This window comes from Pelmatolapia mariae, linkage group LG16_19 (genome assembly GCF_036321145.2).
Source record: "Pelmatolapia mariae isolate MD_Pm_ZW linkage group LG16_19, Pm_UMD_F_2, whole genome shotgun sequence".
Taxonomy (NCBI): Eukaryota; Metazoa; Chordata; class Actinopteri; order Cichliformes; family Cichlidae; genus Pelmatolapia; species Pelmatolapia mariae.
In genome coordinates this window covers 66,838,924-66,855,204 of record NC_086241.1, presented here as the reverse complement: position 1 = coordinate 66,855,204, position 16,281 = coordinate 66,838,924, and the positions used below count along the sequence as shown (strand labels likewise).

Below are 16,281 nucleotides of genomic sequence, written 5' to 3'. Positions count from 1 at the left end.
TTAATACTGATAGTCTGTATTTCATTGTCAAGTGGTGGCTGTGGCTGAAAGGGAAGCGGTGAGAAATATTGGCCAAATCTTCCTTTGCCTCTCCACTGCAACAGGCTGTAATAGAGTTTGATGTCGAACAGAAAGAAGGTTTTGTTGGTTGTAAAAGCACGCGGAACACCTTTTGGGTGGTGGGATCTCCTTTTAAAATACTGTATAACTTTAAAGCACCATTCCTACTGTGCATGGTTAGCATTGCTTTTTTTTTCTCCATCATTTTTCTGTTTGCTCTTGTTTTGTGTTCAAACATCCACTTACCTAATTCTGTTTAAATACACAGCAGTGCTTGGTACCTTTTTGTTTAATGTAGCGTACACATCTTCATTAGTTATGTATATCTTCTAATTACTATTGATGAGACTCTAGCTGATTTGGGTACAAATCTATAGCTTTTCATATTCTAATGAGTGTTATTTACCCTCAGATCTCCAAGCCAGGGGGCTTTGTGCAGGCAGATATAGCCCGGACTGCTCTAGCTACACCCACTTGTTTTTGTATCTGCCGACTCTGACAAAATCCAGTTTCCCTCCCCCCACATCATCACCCGTCTGTGTGGATGTATAGCACTTCCCGCTCCTCCATCTGTTTTTGTCCACCCATGAAAAGGTCCATTATAATCTGCAGGATGCACAGTGGACGTACTGCAAACTCCACTTCAGCCAATCAAGACGCAGCTCTGAACTTGCGCCGTGAATCCAAGGGGCACGAACGCCACCCCCGAGTTCGTTTTGATTATGTGCGGTCTCTGCCAGAGATCTTCAGTTGAACAAGTTTTTATACCAACATTGTCTCCATCGTCCCTTTTCCCTGTAAAAGCTTCCACTGTGAATGGAGCTCTGTGCATGCCCACTGGATGATGGCAGGCTCCTGATTAACCCTGGAGTGACTAGCTAATGTCATTGAAGGAGAGCCACCTGGCTGTGAGACTGTACAGTCAGCTGCCACTGAAGGACCAGAATAGGAGACGACCAGGTGTTGGGCTCCAGCCCCCCTAATTGTTGCCGTGTAATAGCCTGCTTGACTGCACAATATAGCCCAGGGGCGAGGATTAGGAAAAAGCTGTTGCCATCATAGAAGTCTATTTTCTTTTTTCCTAAGGTTTTGTGTGCGACTTTCTTTTTGTGTGCGTACATCTATAATTCTTCCTTCGCTGTCCTCCTCATCCATTGCAGTTGAGGCGCTACTGAGGTTATCCACCATTCCAGGTTATGTCCTTGCACATTACAGATTCGGGATATTAACCGTAAATGTGCACAACTACAAAGTTGCTTTTCAGATTGTGATGGGATAGAAAAATGATTCATGTCCATGAGATTAACTAGCACAAACTTGAGAGACTTTAGTTATCATGCATCAAAAAGTATGTGCATCATGTACCTGACCGTTTAGTATTTTCTTTCTTTAATAATTGGCCCGACAGTCCAGATTTCATAACTCATTCTAGCAGCGGTGGCATTGATTAAACTATGCCCCTAGTCATAGTAATGAACCTGTTCTGCCAGTGCTTTTACCGCAGATGTGATCATATGTAACCTAGTGCTAATCATTAGCATTCCCCCTAAATGCCAGGCATTTTGCATGAGGCCAGGCAGCCTAATTGGTCCAATGAACCTTTCACAGAGGGGGCAATGGAGGAGCAAGAGACTTTATGTGTAGGATGCCTCGGCCGGGAGGCAGAAAGAGATGCTTGGCATTAACGCATCACGCTTCTTCTGACGCACATACCGCAAGCATCATTAAAATTGCAGAAGCCTCTGTTCATTTTGTTTTAATATTTCATCAGTGCTTGTCTGAGCTGTGTGATCGCAGGGTGAAAATCAGAGTCATTTGGCATGACCCGGCGTTGGCACATTTCTCTGACAATTTAAGTGTCAGGTTGGTTTTGCAGATGTGTCAAATAGATTATAGAACATCAGAGTACTTTGATTACTGCTGTGCTTTGAGGTGTGTGTACAGGTGGGCAGAAACCGTGTGAGCGTGATAATCATCGTGCTACAAATTTCATCATGAAAGTTGGAAGAAAGAAGAGGCTAAAGCCCTCATATGGATTTCAGCATGCCCTTCCCTGTTTAATCTTTGACTTTTTATTAAAAGTTCAAATTGAGATCAGATAGATGCTTTTTGCTTCCTCTCCCTGAACAATTTCAGGAACTGAGGGGAAAATATGACAGATATTCACCTCAGATAGCTCACAGGATGCCCACCTTTGTCCTGACCTAATAACATTTCCAGAGGGTGCAGACATTCGTGACACTCTGGCCATCATTGCTAACAAAGGAGACCTTCCAAGAAAACTCTCACCCAGCCACTCACAGAGCTGTATCTGTTAATCTTCATCCCTATCAGCCTTTTGTAGCTCATCTTATTATGACTTTCTGTTAATACACAGTGGAGGCCTGTGTGACTGTCTGGCTATAATGGGTCTGTGTTTGATTAATCATGTCGATCCTTTGTGCTTCACATCTAAGGCTGCTGTGTTAGGACTCATCAATGCAGGCCAGAGTCCTTTGAAAAGGAGATTGGTTACAGACTCAGCTCATCTGAATACACAAGCCTAGCAGGCTTTGATGGCAGTCATGTTAAACAAACCATGTGCCAACAAATTATGATGTCACCAGGTATCTTGGAGCTAACCTGCGTCTCTGGTGTGTGAGGATGACTTGTTGCGCTGCCATTTATATTCTGTGAAACCCTGGCAATCAGTCAGTTCGAACATAGTTTAAGGGTCAACATTGACCTTAGTGTAGGTGCTGCTCTTATGATTTGTTTTGCAGTGGAAATCGATTTTTAGTGGCCCCCAGAGGAACGGTGGGTTGCCGGAGACTTGAGAAAATGGGTGTCTGCTTCCTCCAGTCAGCTTGTAAATAACCCAGTCATGCCAGCTAGCAGACATCTGATTTTGTCTGCAGCTTTGGCGAACCCCTGTGAAATCACTGACGGGCAGTGATGATGTCACAGGTTAGGAGTGATGTCACAGTCATAACTCCCCACCCTGCTGTCCGAATGCCAGATGGACGGTAGAGAGGTGTGGAGGTTGAGGCTTAGAAAGCTCTCGCTGTGGGAAACGTGCCCCTCAGGAGGTGTCATTAACCTTGGCTTACTGTTTGACCTGACTCCTCTGGGGCCTCCGAGTTCCAATTTCTTGGACCCACTAATTGGGCTACTTGTTAAAACTCTCTGAAACCAGCTATTCCTCTTGAGCTTCTTATGTTTTGCAAGTCCACACTCACCCAGAAAGTGGACCCACAAACAGCACCATTCATAATAACGCATCTGTGACACATTCAGACGTTTTCTGCAGCCACAGCTGTTTAATGAGACACCAGGGTTTGAGTAGCTGATATATAAAGTGGGAGTTGGACACACATATACGCTATACCATACACATTTTCACTTTATCCATCTCAATCTGTTGTTCCTTCCCACTCTGCCATTATTCCTGCAGCCAGCTTTAGTGGCACATTCACTCTCTCTCTGTCCCCTTTTCTCCCTGTGTCTTTCCATCTAAATGTCTCTGTCTTCCTCCCCGTTTTCCCATAATCACCTCACACCTCTGAGGGCCTCTGCTGAGACGAGCTTCACACCTCAGCCCTCGCTGTGACAACAGGTACCGCTGGCACTCAACGCCGGGCCTCTCTCCAATCAACACCTGCTCGCCTTTATCTCTCTTTCTTGCCTTCCTCTTTACCATCTTTCCTCCTCCCTTTTCCCCCCTTGCCACCTTCTTCTTTCTCCATAGTCATAGCCCTTATTTGTGATGCTCAACCAGTAGTTTGCCCTGTGCCCCTGCCTTTCTGCCTCTTGTGTCCTCTTCTGTATCAAGTGACAGGTCGTCCATATGCAGTAATCAGTTTGTCTATATCAATGCCTCCTGGAGATGGCACTGTAATTCCTTCATGATTTGAACCTGTTCATGTTGCTCCGGCTTGTATTCATTACTGCATTTGGTGTCAACAGCTTGTATCAAAGTGAGTCTTATTGTCCGCTTTTGATAGCAGTCATCATTTCCTCTTAGCTCGCCACCAAAGCAGGGACTAAACCTTCTAATTAATCCACAGGATTGGACTCTATCCGTGTGCTATCCAGTGATATTGCTGTGAGTGTGCATTTGATACGAGGAGGAGGTTTACTGTGTCTTTGAATGAAAAGCATGACGGCCACATCTGCTTTTTTTATACTGTTTGCACCCAGACCCCCCCCCAAACATCCTTTTCCTCTTAACAGCCCAATTATGTGACTGCTGGGAGTCAATGGCACTGTGAGCTACTCCTCAGCTCCTCTCCTCACCAAGGTCAAGCTGATTGGCCCAGGTTAATGGGCAGATGTGGGGCTAAGAGAGGAGGGGGGGTCAAGCACCTAGAGGCACCCTTCACCTCATCTCTAAACTGTCCCTCTTCACTACAAGAGCCCCTTTTTGCCACCAGTGCTTCTACAAACAGGATTAACCTTGGCTGCTGCCGTGGAGACTTAAGCAGTAGGTTTGTCCGCACGCATGGCAAAAATATTTTTGAATGGGTATTTGATTATTTCCCCTTATTGTTATTGTTTTTTTCTAGGTGAAATCCCTGGATTCATAAAATCAGTGAAGTGTCATATATCAGGATCATGTCATGGTTGGAGAGTTGTTGTTTTTCATTAGCACAGAGAGACTAAATCTCAGAGTTCTGATGTCTAGAATAATTTAAGTTTATCCACTAAGCACTCGTCTTTTTTGTCTCTCTTTCTGTTACGAAAACGTCCTTATTAGATGATGACAATTCAAGCTTCAGGAGGAGCGCTGTTTGAAACCCGATTAAGGCACCTTTGACAAAAGGAGAGGAGGAAGTCGCCCGCCCTGCTCATATCATCTGACTTCTGTCACTTAGAAGTGGATAGAAATGGAGCTTAAGCAGTGAAATGTCAGTATGGGGTGTCTTAGGACCCTTATAATGCTGCTTTGCCTAATCTGGGCCTCGACCCCCTACGCTGCCTTATCAGCAGATTAGCTGTGTGTGCCTGTCTCAGTCATTTCAGTTTAAAAGAGAGCAGAACAATAAATGTTCAAATAGGAAACAGAAGACAAAAAAGAAAAGAATAAAACAACCAACTGTCATCTGGACACAGACAAGAACCCGTGTAGCTCTCTACGAATGCAAAGCTGGTCATCAACACGTTAAAAAAGGGATGGGTAAGAAACACAAGCTAAATGTGTACTGTAGAGTTCAGTATTGTTGTGTCTGAACTCTACGAAATATAATGAAGCATTGTAACAAAATCCTGTCCTGAAAAATGAGGGATATTTAATGTCGTGACACAAATTAAGAGCAGGATCACATGGGAGAAATCAGAAATTGACGAACGTGTTTACACTGGATATCAACCGTACCCCCCAGAGCTAACTACGCTGAAGGAGACCATTAACGATGTCCGTGTTATTGATTAGTGTATTTACAACACAGATGTTGTTTCCTTTTTACAAAGATGTTTATGGTTTAATAGAAATAAAATAAGCTTTCAGCAGGAGCATTCAGTGACACCAGGTCTGAACCGGTCATGTAGCCATACATGGTTAGTACAGCTAATGATCGTTTAGACTGTATATAAAAGATGGACATAGCCATGATGACATACTTCAGTGTATGTAGTGCTGTTTGAAACCTTAAGCTGAGCACTTTGGCTGTTTCATTCTTGTTTTTTGTTTGGAAACCGGACGAGGAGGAGAAACTGAGGTTATAGCTCACTGACACAGTGGCAATATTGTCTGTTTAACTGTGTTCAGGACCAAAATGTTCAGAATCGGTGTCATTTGATAAGATCGGGAGCGTATGTAGTCCAAGTGCTCAAAGTCTTCTTCTAGACTTCTTTTTGCAACCCTGCTGGCTTTTAAAAGGAATCCAGATTTAAGACATAAGCATTGGCCTCACATTTTCAAATCCATAAGCTGCTCCTATCTTTTATGTCATCTAACCCCGAGGTGTCTACCGTTATTTGGTCTTCATCAGGCAAAAGCAGAGGTGATTTTTTTTGTCTTGAACTGTAATGCTTTCAGAATTGCAGACCTAACATTAGCAGCCTCCAGTGGTCAAACAGGTTCTCTGTGGTCTTCTGACCCTTACTGTCTGATTACTGTTAATGATGCAGGGTGAAAGACGCGTTTAGAATCCAGAACATTTGCTTGTTTATTTTGCCTCAGTGATACCTTTTTACTAAAGGACTACTTCCTGAAGCCATGATGCATAATGATCCTTGAAGGCCGTGTGCTTGTGTGTTCAAAGGTTTTGTGTATTTGAAAGATGCTTAGTGTATGTTGGAGGCCAGTGCTGTGGTGTGACCACTTTTGCCATAGGAACACAAAGATTCAGATTGGGATGGTCAGGATGCTCCTCTCTAGAGACGCACAGGTTCAGAGGTCAGCTTAGAGCTCAGTCTCTTCTGGGGAACAGAGTGCATGGGTGGTGGGTGCTACCGTGAGCGTTGTGCCTGCTAATGCACAAACACCTCTGTGTGTGAGCGTGCGTATGTGGCTGAATGTGCTGGGTGGGGTTATGCACACTATAAAATGGATCCCAGTGGACAGGCGTGTTCAGGACCGGTCCCTATGGATGGAGAGAGAAAAGAGGAGAGATGATGATGAGGGCTGGTGACGGTTGGCCGATGGGGTCCAGCGGGGATGGAGCAGCCTGCTAATGAAGAGCCATCTGAGGCCTCCATTCACCTTGAACATGGGGCGCTGCAGCTGCCCTGACCTTGGCTTTGATCCACAAAGATGCTTGACCCCTACCATTCCCCCAGAGCTACCCCCACCATCTGGACAGCATGCATGCATACATATACATATGTGCACACACCCACAGATGCATATGCATACACACGTATGTTGCTCCATATATGCATGCACATATGTTCACACAGGTATGAGTAGCAGGTTTCTGGCTTCACACCTGCACTGATTTGCTGCATACTAGCTATAAGTTCAGGTCTTTGTCACCTGTAATGACAGAGAAGCAGAGGGCAGCCAGGGGACAGGATGAAAAAGGAGCATTTCTCAAATGTGTACAGTGTTGGAGTTAATAGGCTTTTCTCTCTATAGCATCCACTTCCACCCCACCCTCATAACTCCAAAACGACCACATCCATGTCTCCAGATATCATCTCCTAACTAAAGTTGTTTTACATTAACTCCAACCTGGGAGATTTTTTTTCTCGTTACTATCCCAGTGTTTGCCACGCTCCATAAACATTACATTGGTTTTCCTTTCTTCTCCCTAATAAGAATGCAGCCGCTTGGAACGTAGGGGTTCCTTGGAAATTCCCAAAGTGGTTCTGCAAACTCTCCTCCCACCCGTGCTCGTCTTTCTTGACCTCCCTGTTCAGCTGTAAATGACAGTTATGTCACGGGTGACTTGAGTTGCGTTCCATCTGTGGAAATGTAGACCTGTCTGCATTTTCCTTTTTATATTTCATCCCTCGCTTTATGAGATTTTTTTTTATGGCACAGGATATGGGGTTTAGCCTTCTGTGATACAGTTCATCAGGAAGGCTTTCATAACGTCTAACATTTTCAGAAAGTATGAAGTTTTCTAAGCTGCGTCCTCTTTCCCGGTCTCACAAACATGAATATTTACCAGGAACTCATCAACTGTAGCTGGAGCTTATTTTTCCACTAAAAGTAGGTCAGTGTGAGCGGGTTTGGTGTCCATAACATGGACACGGCGTTTGCATCATTGTTCTGGATGTGTCCCCTGATTACTATACTGCATAGAGGTAACAGCGTCCGTGCATATGCAGGGGAACAAGCTGTGCCCATGCCTAAGTAATTAGAGACCAGCATAAAAATGAGAGTGAAGGCAAGATTACCCCTCACTGTGTGCATCAGGTCTGATTTCTGTGCAACAATTTTTTGTTTTTACCTGCAGATAGCATCTCACATTTACTTAAGTGAGCTGATTATGGCTCTCGCTTTTACTCATCCCCAGAATACCTTTTATTAGTCTCCCTCCCTCACCACCTGTTTTTCTCCCCCTCCTTCTGTCATATTTTCTCTCGTCTCTTGATAATTCTGCACTATCTGCCTTCATTTTATTCTGTGAAGTTTTTTTTTTCTCTCTCTGTCTCTCACCCAGTATAATCCATTTGTCTAACTTGGATAGAGGGCAGCGGAAGGAAGTAGTGGAGGAGAGGCGTGTGTCAGAGTCAGAGAGAGCGTCTGCTCCAGCTGGAGTCAATATTTGCTTTAGGAATCTCAATAACAGGCCTGCAGTCATCTGCATCTCTGATAATGGACAGCCATATGGCTCTGTTGACCCACGCTGTGCTGAGGTTCTCTCTCCCCATCCTTCCTTGTTTTTCATTTCTCGGTGTCCTTCTAAGTTCTCTCGTTTCTTCTCATTCAATCAGTCTTTTTCCTGTATTTTGCCCTCCACTTAAAACCTCAAATGTGGACACATTTTGCTCTTTTTTAACAAACATCCTTTCTCTCGGTCATCCACTAAACCCTGGATATGACCCACCACACAGAGCTGTGACCCAGGTTACCATGGCAGCAGAGCCTGGGATAGCCACTCTTTGTCCAGCACGGTTTCAAACAAGTGACAGAAAACAGTGACGTTGCATGTCTGGCTATGACAGGAAGACAGATGCAAAGCTCACGGCGAAGTGCTTTTACGCGCTTAAAGTCTTGCTGCTCTGCATTTCCTAAATGGAGGTGTTGGCAAAGAATGAGCAATTAGGTGCAGCATATAGTCGGCAGGTCGTACACTTAATATTTTTATTTATTTATTTTTAATCTTCCCGTTTCTTTTCTTTTGTGAGCTTTTAATTTAATGGATGTCTTAGTGTTGTGTCCTGACAAGTGTCCAAATGAGGTTATGTAAAGCTTCTGCTTTATTTTTTTTAGCAAAGTAAACTTCTCAATGTAGTATTTGTGTTTGAGCAACATGTATATTTTATTTATTAATAATTTCCTGCATGTTGGGGGAAAAAAAACATTAAGTCGTGGCTTGTCAATGAACTTACTTCCCGTTATCTTGTCTCTTATTCTGCCCTCTGTCCGTTTCTGACTCGCAGCAGCTTGGCCATCGTACCCTCTGGTGTGTCCCGGCTCAGGTGCCCGTCATCCCCGCTTTGCTACGGTTCCCCTCAAAGCCATTGGTCATGGCTGCATTGGCCCCTGCTGTGGCGGCATGTGCCCACAGCAGGCCCCCTGCCCATTCGCTGTCTCGTCCTATCTATCTAACCCAGACTAGAGCCTCTCAGCCCAGTCCAGCCTATCTCCGCTCAGCCTGGTACAGCTTTGGCGTCAGCAGCGGCCCGGTGTCACTCCACCCTGGCAATCATAATGAGACGGGGGGGAGGAGGGCGTCGGCGTTCAGCAGCGAGAGCTCCGCGTGTGTGTTTCAGTGCGAGAGCGTATGCATTTGTCAAGCAATTTGTCAGGTGTCGTCTGTGAAGGAAACATGACCACAACAGACAGCTGAGAATAATCAGACTGAACACACACACACACACACACACACACACACACACACACACACACACACACACACACACACACACACACACACACACACACACACTGGTGTATCTCACAGCACTTAGTATCATTATGCCTCCAGATAGACCTTTTTACTCCAATAGTTCACTACACCATATTTCATCCAGCACTTGCCGCCATTCCACAACATGATATATCTGTGATAATGATATGATAATGGCCATCAGAATGTTTTCCACCCTACCCAGCAGCCTTTTTGCGGGCTTATTTGTTTATATATTTATTTATTTATTGGAGCTTTCTCATTTCAAACCCAGCCATCCATCCTGCATGCTGGCTGCCCAGGCCCCAGTCACTGCTTGTCACTCTGAATTTCAAATGGCTCCAATTTTCCCCCTGATGGCACGGAGAAGTGGCAGGCAGCACATCGGGGAGGGTGGTCCTAGACATGCTGCCTGCAGCAGGGGTTCTATTAGAGCGAAGAGAGGGATGAGAGGCGGGAGAGGACAGGAGAGGAGAGGTTTCGAGCATCACGCCAGTAGTGATGTATTCTTTCTTTCTTTCTTTATGATTATTTGGAGACTGCATTCTCATTTTGGGGTTTGTGTGGCATGGCTGATTGTTCCATCTTTGCTTCTGGCTGGGTTTTGCTGATGGTGGAGCTGCCCTGCCCGGTAAAGCTGCCACTCACTCCCACAGCACTGTTTGTGTGCGGCGCATCCAGAAAAATGTGGCTGTTATTTGTCTTTATTTTTTGTGTTTGTTGAAATCTGCAAAAAATTAATTGATATTTTTATGTAACTCTTATGAGAATCCAAGGCTTTTTCTCCTGTTTATCATTGTGTGCTTTCCCTTAACAAGACCTTACCAGCTATGAGGAGCGGGCACTCTACTTGGAGGCCATTGTTCAGAACCATAGAGAGGTCATGACCTTTGAAGACTTTGCCTCACAGGTTTTCTCCCCCTCCCCTGGATATCCAATGAGTGGGACAGGTGAGAAATGAACCACACTGCAATTCTGTCCTCTTCCACATTCTTTCCACTCCACCTCTTTCTGTCTCTCCATCTCACTCCTGCTTCATTACCTTTGGGTATTTTCCTCCCATGCCTTCTTCCCTTTTTCTTCATCATCTATTTCCCCCCCCCCTGCGTTTCAGTCTCTCTTTTTCCTTCAAAACACACCTGTCCAAACCTTTTCCCCTCTCCTACCCCCCCCTCTCTCTCCACTCCAAGCCCACGCTCACTGATGAATATCAAACGACGGGCCCAGGCTCTTCACGCTGTCCGACTGACTTCAAACACTTTCTCCACTTCCTCCTGCCCCACTCACGCTACTTTGTACATCTCCTCTTTTTTTTTCAAAACGCATCCTTCCATGCAATTACTTTCCTATGAATATAAGCAGCCTTTTAAATGGCAGTTGCAGGGTGTGTGTCTTTGTGTGTGTCTTCATGAGCTCATTCACCAACACTTAAGAGATCCGACCAACAAACAGCAGCTCTCGGATGTCAGCACAGCACTCTTATCAGCCTGTGATGAATAGAATGGAAAACGTGTCTTATCTTGTTCTTCCTACTTGTACCAGCACCGATCGATCTGCGCCAGCACTGAAATCAATACAGGATTGCACTTTTACACTCTATTGGATCTCGACACACGTTCTGTTTTGACAAGAAAAGCACTCCACAGCACCACACCGCAGACGTCGTGTCATTATCAAATCTGTCAGAGCTTATGTTTTGAACAAGGTTTACCGTGTATTCTGTATTTTTGTGCCATATGTGGGCATGTGAAAATTAACTGTCTACTACTTTTTCTTCCTTTCTTTTTTTTGTTGGAATTGGTGCCTGTCTTATGTCTGTGTCGGACTTCAGATGTTCAGGTGTGATATTCAGGCAGGCGGGAGGTGGTGAGACACATTACCATACTGCTGGGTAGGGGTGTAAAATTTACCTCCTCCATCCTTGGTGCTGAACAAGCGTGCAGGGGCATATAGACAAACAGGAGTGAAAATCAGAGAGAATTATTTTTAATTACGTAAAACAGCTGATGCTGACGAGTATTTCAGTCGTGGGTTGTTTTGACCACCTTCAGATGAAAAACGTTCGGTACCCGAAACTCTGTTTCCGTGTCGAGTCTGCTTCCAATCTTAGGATGATGATTTAACTATGTGTTAGAATTTTACTTATGGGAAATCATAAACGGTGGAAGAAGAAGATTCTTGTTGCAGATTATTTTGGAAGAGCCCCAAATGACTGTTGCCCCAGCGAACAGAGTTAAAGGGTTCCCAGATTGCTTTGGAGCCGGTCTGAGAAAGGTTAGCTAGAACTGAGAATAATGTTTCACAGCATGGGACGTGTGCTGCAGCCAATGCAAGAAGCTCAGAAGTATAATGAAGTCTGCAAGATCATTGTGTCAGCCTGCCGCTGAGCAGCGATATCCCATTTCTCCAGAAACTGTGTGCAAACAGGCCAACAGAATAATACAAGGATATGCACAAAGGTATTGTTCAAACTTGCATAAAAATACTACAATAAAGTATGTTTTTCTTACAGAACTGTGCAAAAGTCTTTAGATTTTGCCAGGAAATGGAAAACAGGTGCAATGATTTATTGAAACACAGAAATACAGTATGCCTAAGCTAAAATAATTCTAATAATTGGTATGACTGCCTTTATTATTGAACACAGCCTGAACTCTGTTGGGCACTTTTTTGTAATTTCTTTAAGTAGTCCACAGAAAATGTTCTACAGGCCTCCTGATGGACATTCAAAGCTCTTCTTTGGATGTTTCTGCATATTTTTTTTTTCTGTTCTCTGTCATGATGATCCCACACTGCCTCAGTAATGCTGAGGTGCGGCTCTGGGGAGGCCAGTCCATGACTGATGGTGTGTTTTTTCTCTCCAGGTATGCTTTTACTGCACTGGTAAAACTGTTGTTTTACCAGATTGTTTTGTGACAGGCAACCAATTTAAAATCCTAAAGCTATGATTTAAAGTTGGTTATTTACTAAGTTTCTTGTTATGTGTAAACACAACACTGGTTCATCCCTTAGGCTTGGTGCCTTTTCGTGTTGGAGTGATTCGTAGGTCACTATGTGACTTTTAGTTTGTATTGTATTTGCTACTTCTGGGAAAACATTAAGCAATGAGAGGTAAATGAAGACTTTTGCGTAGTACTGTATGAGGTTTTGGATATTGCATGTGGAATACACTCAGAATAAGAGTCATTTACAGTTTGGTGTCACTACAAAGGCTTCAACTAGGAATAAACCAGCCTTTCAAAATTAAAGTTGAGATTAAAATAAAATCCATTTTAAATAGGCTTTCTAAAGTTAGATTATTTCTTCGGTCACTGTCGGTGAAATCCAGGAATTAATGACATTGTCGATGCTGCAACCAGTACACTCTTTTTGTCATTAGCAACAACTCTCACAATTTCATGTTTCATTTGTCAACTGCATTTGCTGTATTTCAAAAAGTACGTGTGGCGCTTCAGGTCTAATGCATCTCACCAGGCTTACAGCTTGAATGTGTCTGTGATGGCTGGCTGATGTTGCTCCTCATTCTTTTCAAATTTGCTACCACTCTCACTCTCCTATGCTTTTCCTTTGTGCAGGAGTGTGTGTGCGTGTGTGTGTGTGTGCGTGCGTGTGTGTCTGTTTATACACAAGTTTGTCTATCCATCTGTCTGTTCACCCATCCTGCTCTGCCTCTCATTGCTGCCACTAACATGTCACTCATGCTCCATGACAGCGTGCAGGCGTTGGCCGGGGATGGTTTGGGACATGGAGTACCCCTGGGCCAAACTGGACTGTAAGACTCTGCCTGCTTCCTCCATACTAGGCATGACGCCCGGCATCGGCTTGCTAACATCCATCACTTCATTTAGGTCACCCTGAACCCCACCATCGTCAGATAACTAAGGGTTGCGCTTGATTTAGCAGCAGGGTTTGAATTTAAGCCCTGCACACTAATTGCTAAATGAAGCGCTCCTGCAGTTTTGCCAGTTTGCTGTAAGGCATGCAACCCGAGCCCTCCACCTTGGTGGTTTGTCTGTGTCTTTCATAACTTCATTCTCACAGCTCCTGAATGTAACCCCAGTCTCACCCCACAACTTCAGTCGAGCATCGCGGCTTCCTGCATGAGCTAGCCCGTCTGTCATACCCGGACGAAGACTCCATCCTCACCACTCTGCCCTCCGTGTGTTACAACTTGCACCGTTTTGCTGCATTTTGAGTGTTTTTGTCATTTTGTGATCATTCGCTTTACTTTTTAAAATGATTAACTGCACACAAGAAAACCAATTTTTTTCTCTCTGGGTAAAAGTACATAAAAGCTCCCCCTGACCCTCCGAGGTGCCCCGGCATCTTTTCCCTCTCTCATGCTAACCCTCTCAGCTCGTAACATTGGTGGTAAATGTTTTCCAGCCTCTTGTTTCCATGTGAACTGAACACCATTCGTGCTTGGGATTTTTTTCAAAATGGTCTCAGTTTTTAGAAACTCTAAGTAACCAGTTTGTCAGGTAGAGGGAAAAATGGCATTTGTTGATTAACTCATCACACAAATCAGTTAACCTTTTCTGACCTTTAAGCCTTTCAGCGACGGCTAACCACGACACCGCACGCGCTGGCTGAAGGTCCCTCCCTCTGTGCCTGAGAGTTTTCTTTTCAGCAGCGTTGTGTTGTGTCCTCCTGCAGTGTGATTAAGGTTGTGTGTCCACTGCTTTCTCTCATGATGCTTTACTCTTTTTTTTTTTTTTTTCCCCTCCTTTTAGATTAAAAATATCTTAAAGATCCAAATACTGTGTGTGGTGAAGGTAAGCCCCCCAAATGAGGCCGGAAGCTTGTTTTGGTTCTGGCAGCCTGCCTACCTACCTGCTCTTCCCTCGTTCACTCATCCTGGCTGTTCCCCCTCCCCGAACCTCTCCTTTTTCATTCAGTACTAACCAAGCTTTATTTACTGAGCGCTTTAACAAAGGGAAAGGGACAGAAAAACCAGGCTGTTTATTTGGGGTATGTCCTACTGTTTAGGCCAGGCTGGTAATTGAGAGTGATGCACGGTGGGGACAATTAGCACCTGACTAAGTAGCAGCATGAACAATACGGCTACACTTCTGGCCCTCGCTTCTGCATGTGGCGCGCCTTTATCTCTTCCCCCAGCAAACACTTTTTTTCTTTCTTTCCTCTTTTTTTTCTCTCCCTCAATCCCCCCACCGCCCCCACCCCTGTCATTTCCTCCTGTTGGAGTGTGCCTGTTTGCCTGGGGCAGACTCTGAGACTAACACCTGCCGCACTGGAAGACGTCTTTGTCATCTAAAGCCTTGTTTGAACTGCTGCAGTGGGGACCAATGGGATAGCAGGGCCATTTAAAGAGTCTCTTTGTTTTCTTTCTCCCTTTGCTTCTCCTCTCTTCTTTCTGTCAGAAATGAAGCTCGGCGTACGGCCGTTTTGGCCGAGTATAGGGCGGACGTGTTGGGTTGTAATCATGATAATGATGACACATTAGCCTCTTCTGGATCTGTGTTATTTTTCCCCACTTAGTAGCTTACTTGGAAAATTAATTCTTACAAAAGGCCGTACAGTGAAGAACATCATTTAGAAACTGATGCAACCGCAGTCATTAAGTGCCACAGTGGTAGTGATGACTGTTTAGTGCAGCGCGTCTTTAATGGTGTGTTGACTGGATTGCCTTTAATAGTCGTATGTTTTTCCAGCAGATGCATTTTGCAAGAGTTTACTGTAGGAATGAGTACAATACGGGAATGCAGAAATCGTCCTGCTCACATTTTTACCCAAGCCCGATCCTTTTTTTTTTTCTTTTTTCTTTTTTTTATATTCATATGCAGATTTGAGAATGCATGTTCAGACCCCCCCCGCCTCACCTCCCCTCTAGCCCTTCACAATACCCACACCCAGCGTTTCATCCACGGCCCAGCCTCCTCTCTGTGAGCCGTGGCTCTGGATGCTGCTGGTGTCCACTGTGCGGCTGAGTGTCTGTTACTCCAGCCATCTGCCATTCCTTTTAGCCGCTGCAACTTGAGATGCCTCCGAAAAAATGGCAGGAAATAAAAGGATAGGAAAGAAAATAGGCAACCAGATGCCACCTCAACAAAGCAGAAAAGTTGTTTAAACTCGAGGCATGGGGCCAAAGCGGGTGGGGTCGGGGTGGGGGGTGCCCGTAGTTGGGGTTTGGTCAGGGGCACAGCGAGGAAGTCGGCGTTCACAATACTTGATTGTCCTCGCCAGCATTTCATGCCCACCTCCCGGCTTATTACCGTTTGCCATAATCATTGAAGTGAAGTTTTTGTGGAAAAGGAAAATGTTTGACAATAGGAAGGCTCCACATGTTCACAACAAGAGCGTAATGTGTAATTTCATTTTCATTCAAAGCATTCTGCTGTCACACTGTGAACTGAATACTTTTTTTTTTTTTTTTTTTTTACAAAGGTTGCCTCATTTTTCACATCATAAAAGGGAAAAAAACTGTTGGGGATAAAGGCGGCTTCTCTTTTAACAAGCTTTGCTTCTCTACAGCATGTGAAAAAAGCATGTGATTTCTGAGATGCGCCATCTTGATTCAAATGAATTCTGCTCTGCAGCAAACTCGAATCCCGACACTCTTTTATTCTAAACTTGGTATTTGTGTGAATGTTGGTGGAAATCCAGGGAATTGGGTGATCCTGGTTTTGGGAGCAGCCGCGTGCATGATGGAGCGTGCTGGGATATAAAACAATCAAACAAACGCCCGCCACATTTAACC

The 16,281-nt window shown here is 44.6% G+C and overlaps 1 protein-coding gene across 6 annotated transcripts in view; it reads left to right on the top strand.

Annotated features, from left to right (window-relative positions):
* ralgapa2 (Ral GTPase activating protein catalytic subunit alpha 2) overlaps positions 1-16,281 on the top strand; it is a 93,656-nt gene that overhangs the window by 74,749 nt on the left and 2,626 nt on the right. For 3 of the 6 annotated variants that reach the window (XM_063499064.1, XM_063499060.1, XM_063499062.1), the window contains 2 exons: positions 10,392-10,513; positions 13,276-13,335. In XM_063499064.1, the coding sequence (XP_063355134.1) occupies positions 10,392-10,513; positions 13,276-13,335 (182 nt within the window). Of the gene's footprint in view, positions 1-10,391; positions 10,514-13,275; positions 13,336-14,296; positions 14,339-16,281 lie in introns of all 6 variants that reach the window. The other 3 variants (XM_063499063.1, XM_063499065.1, XM_063499061.1) reach the window with 3 other exon arrangements.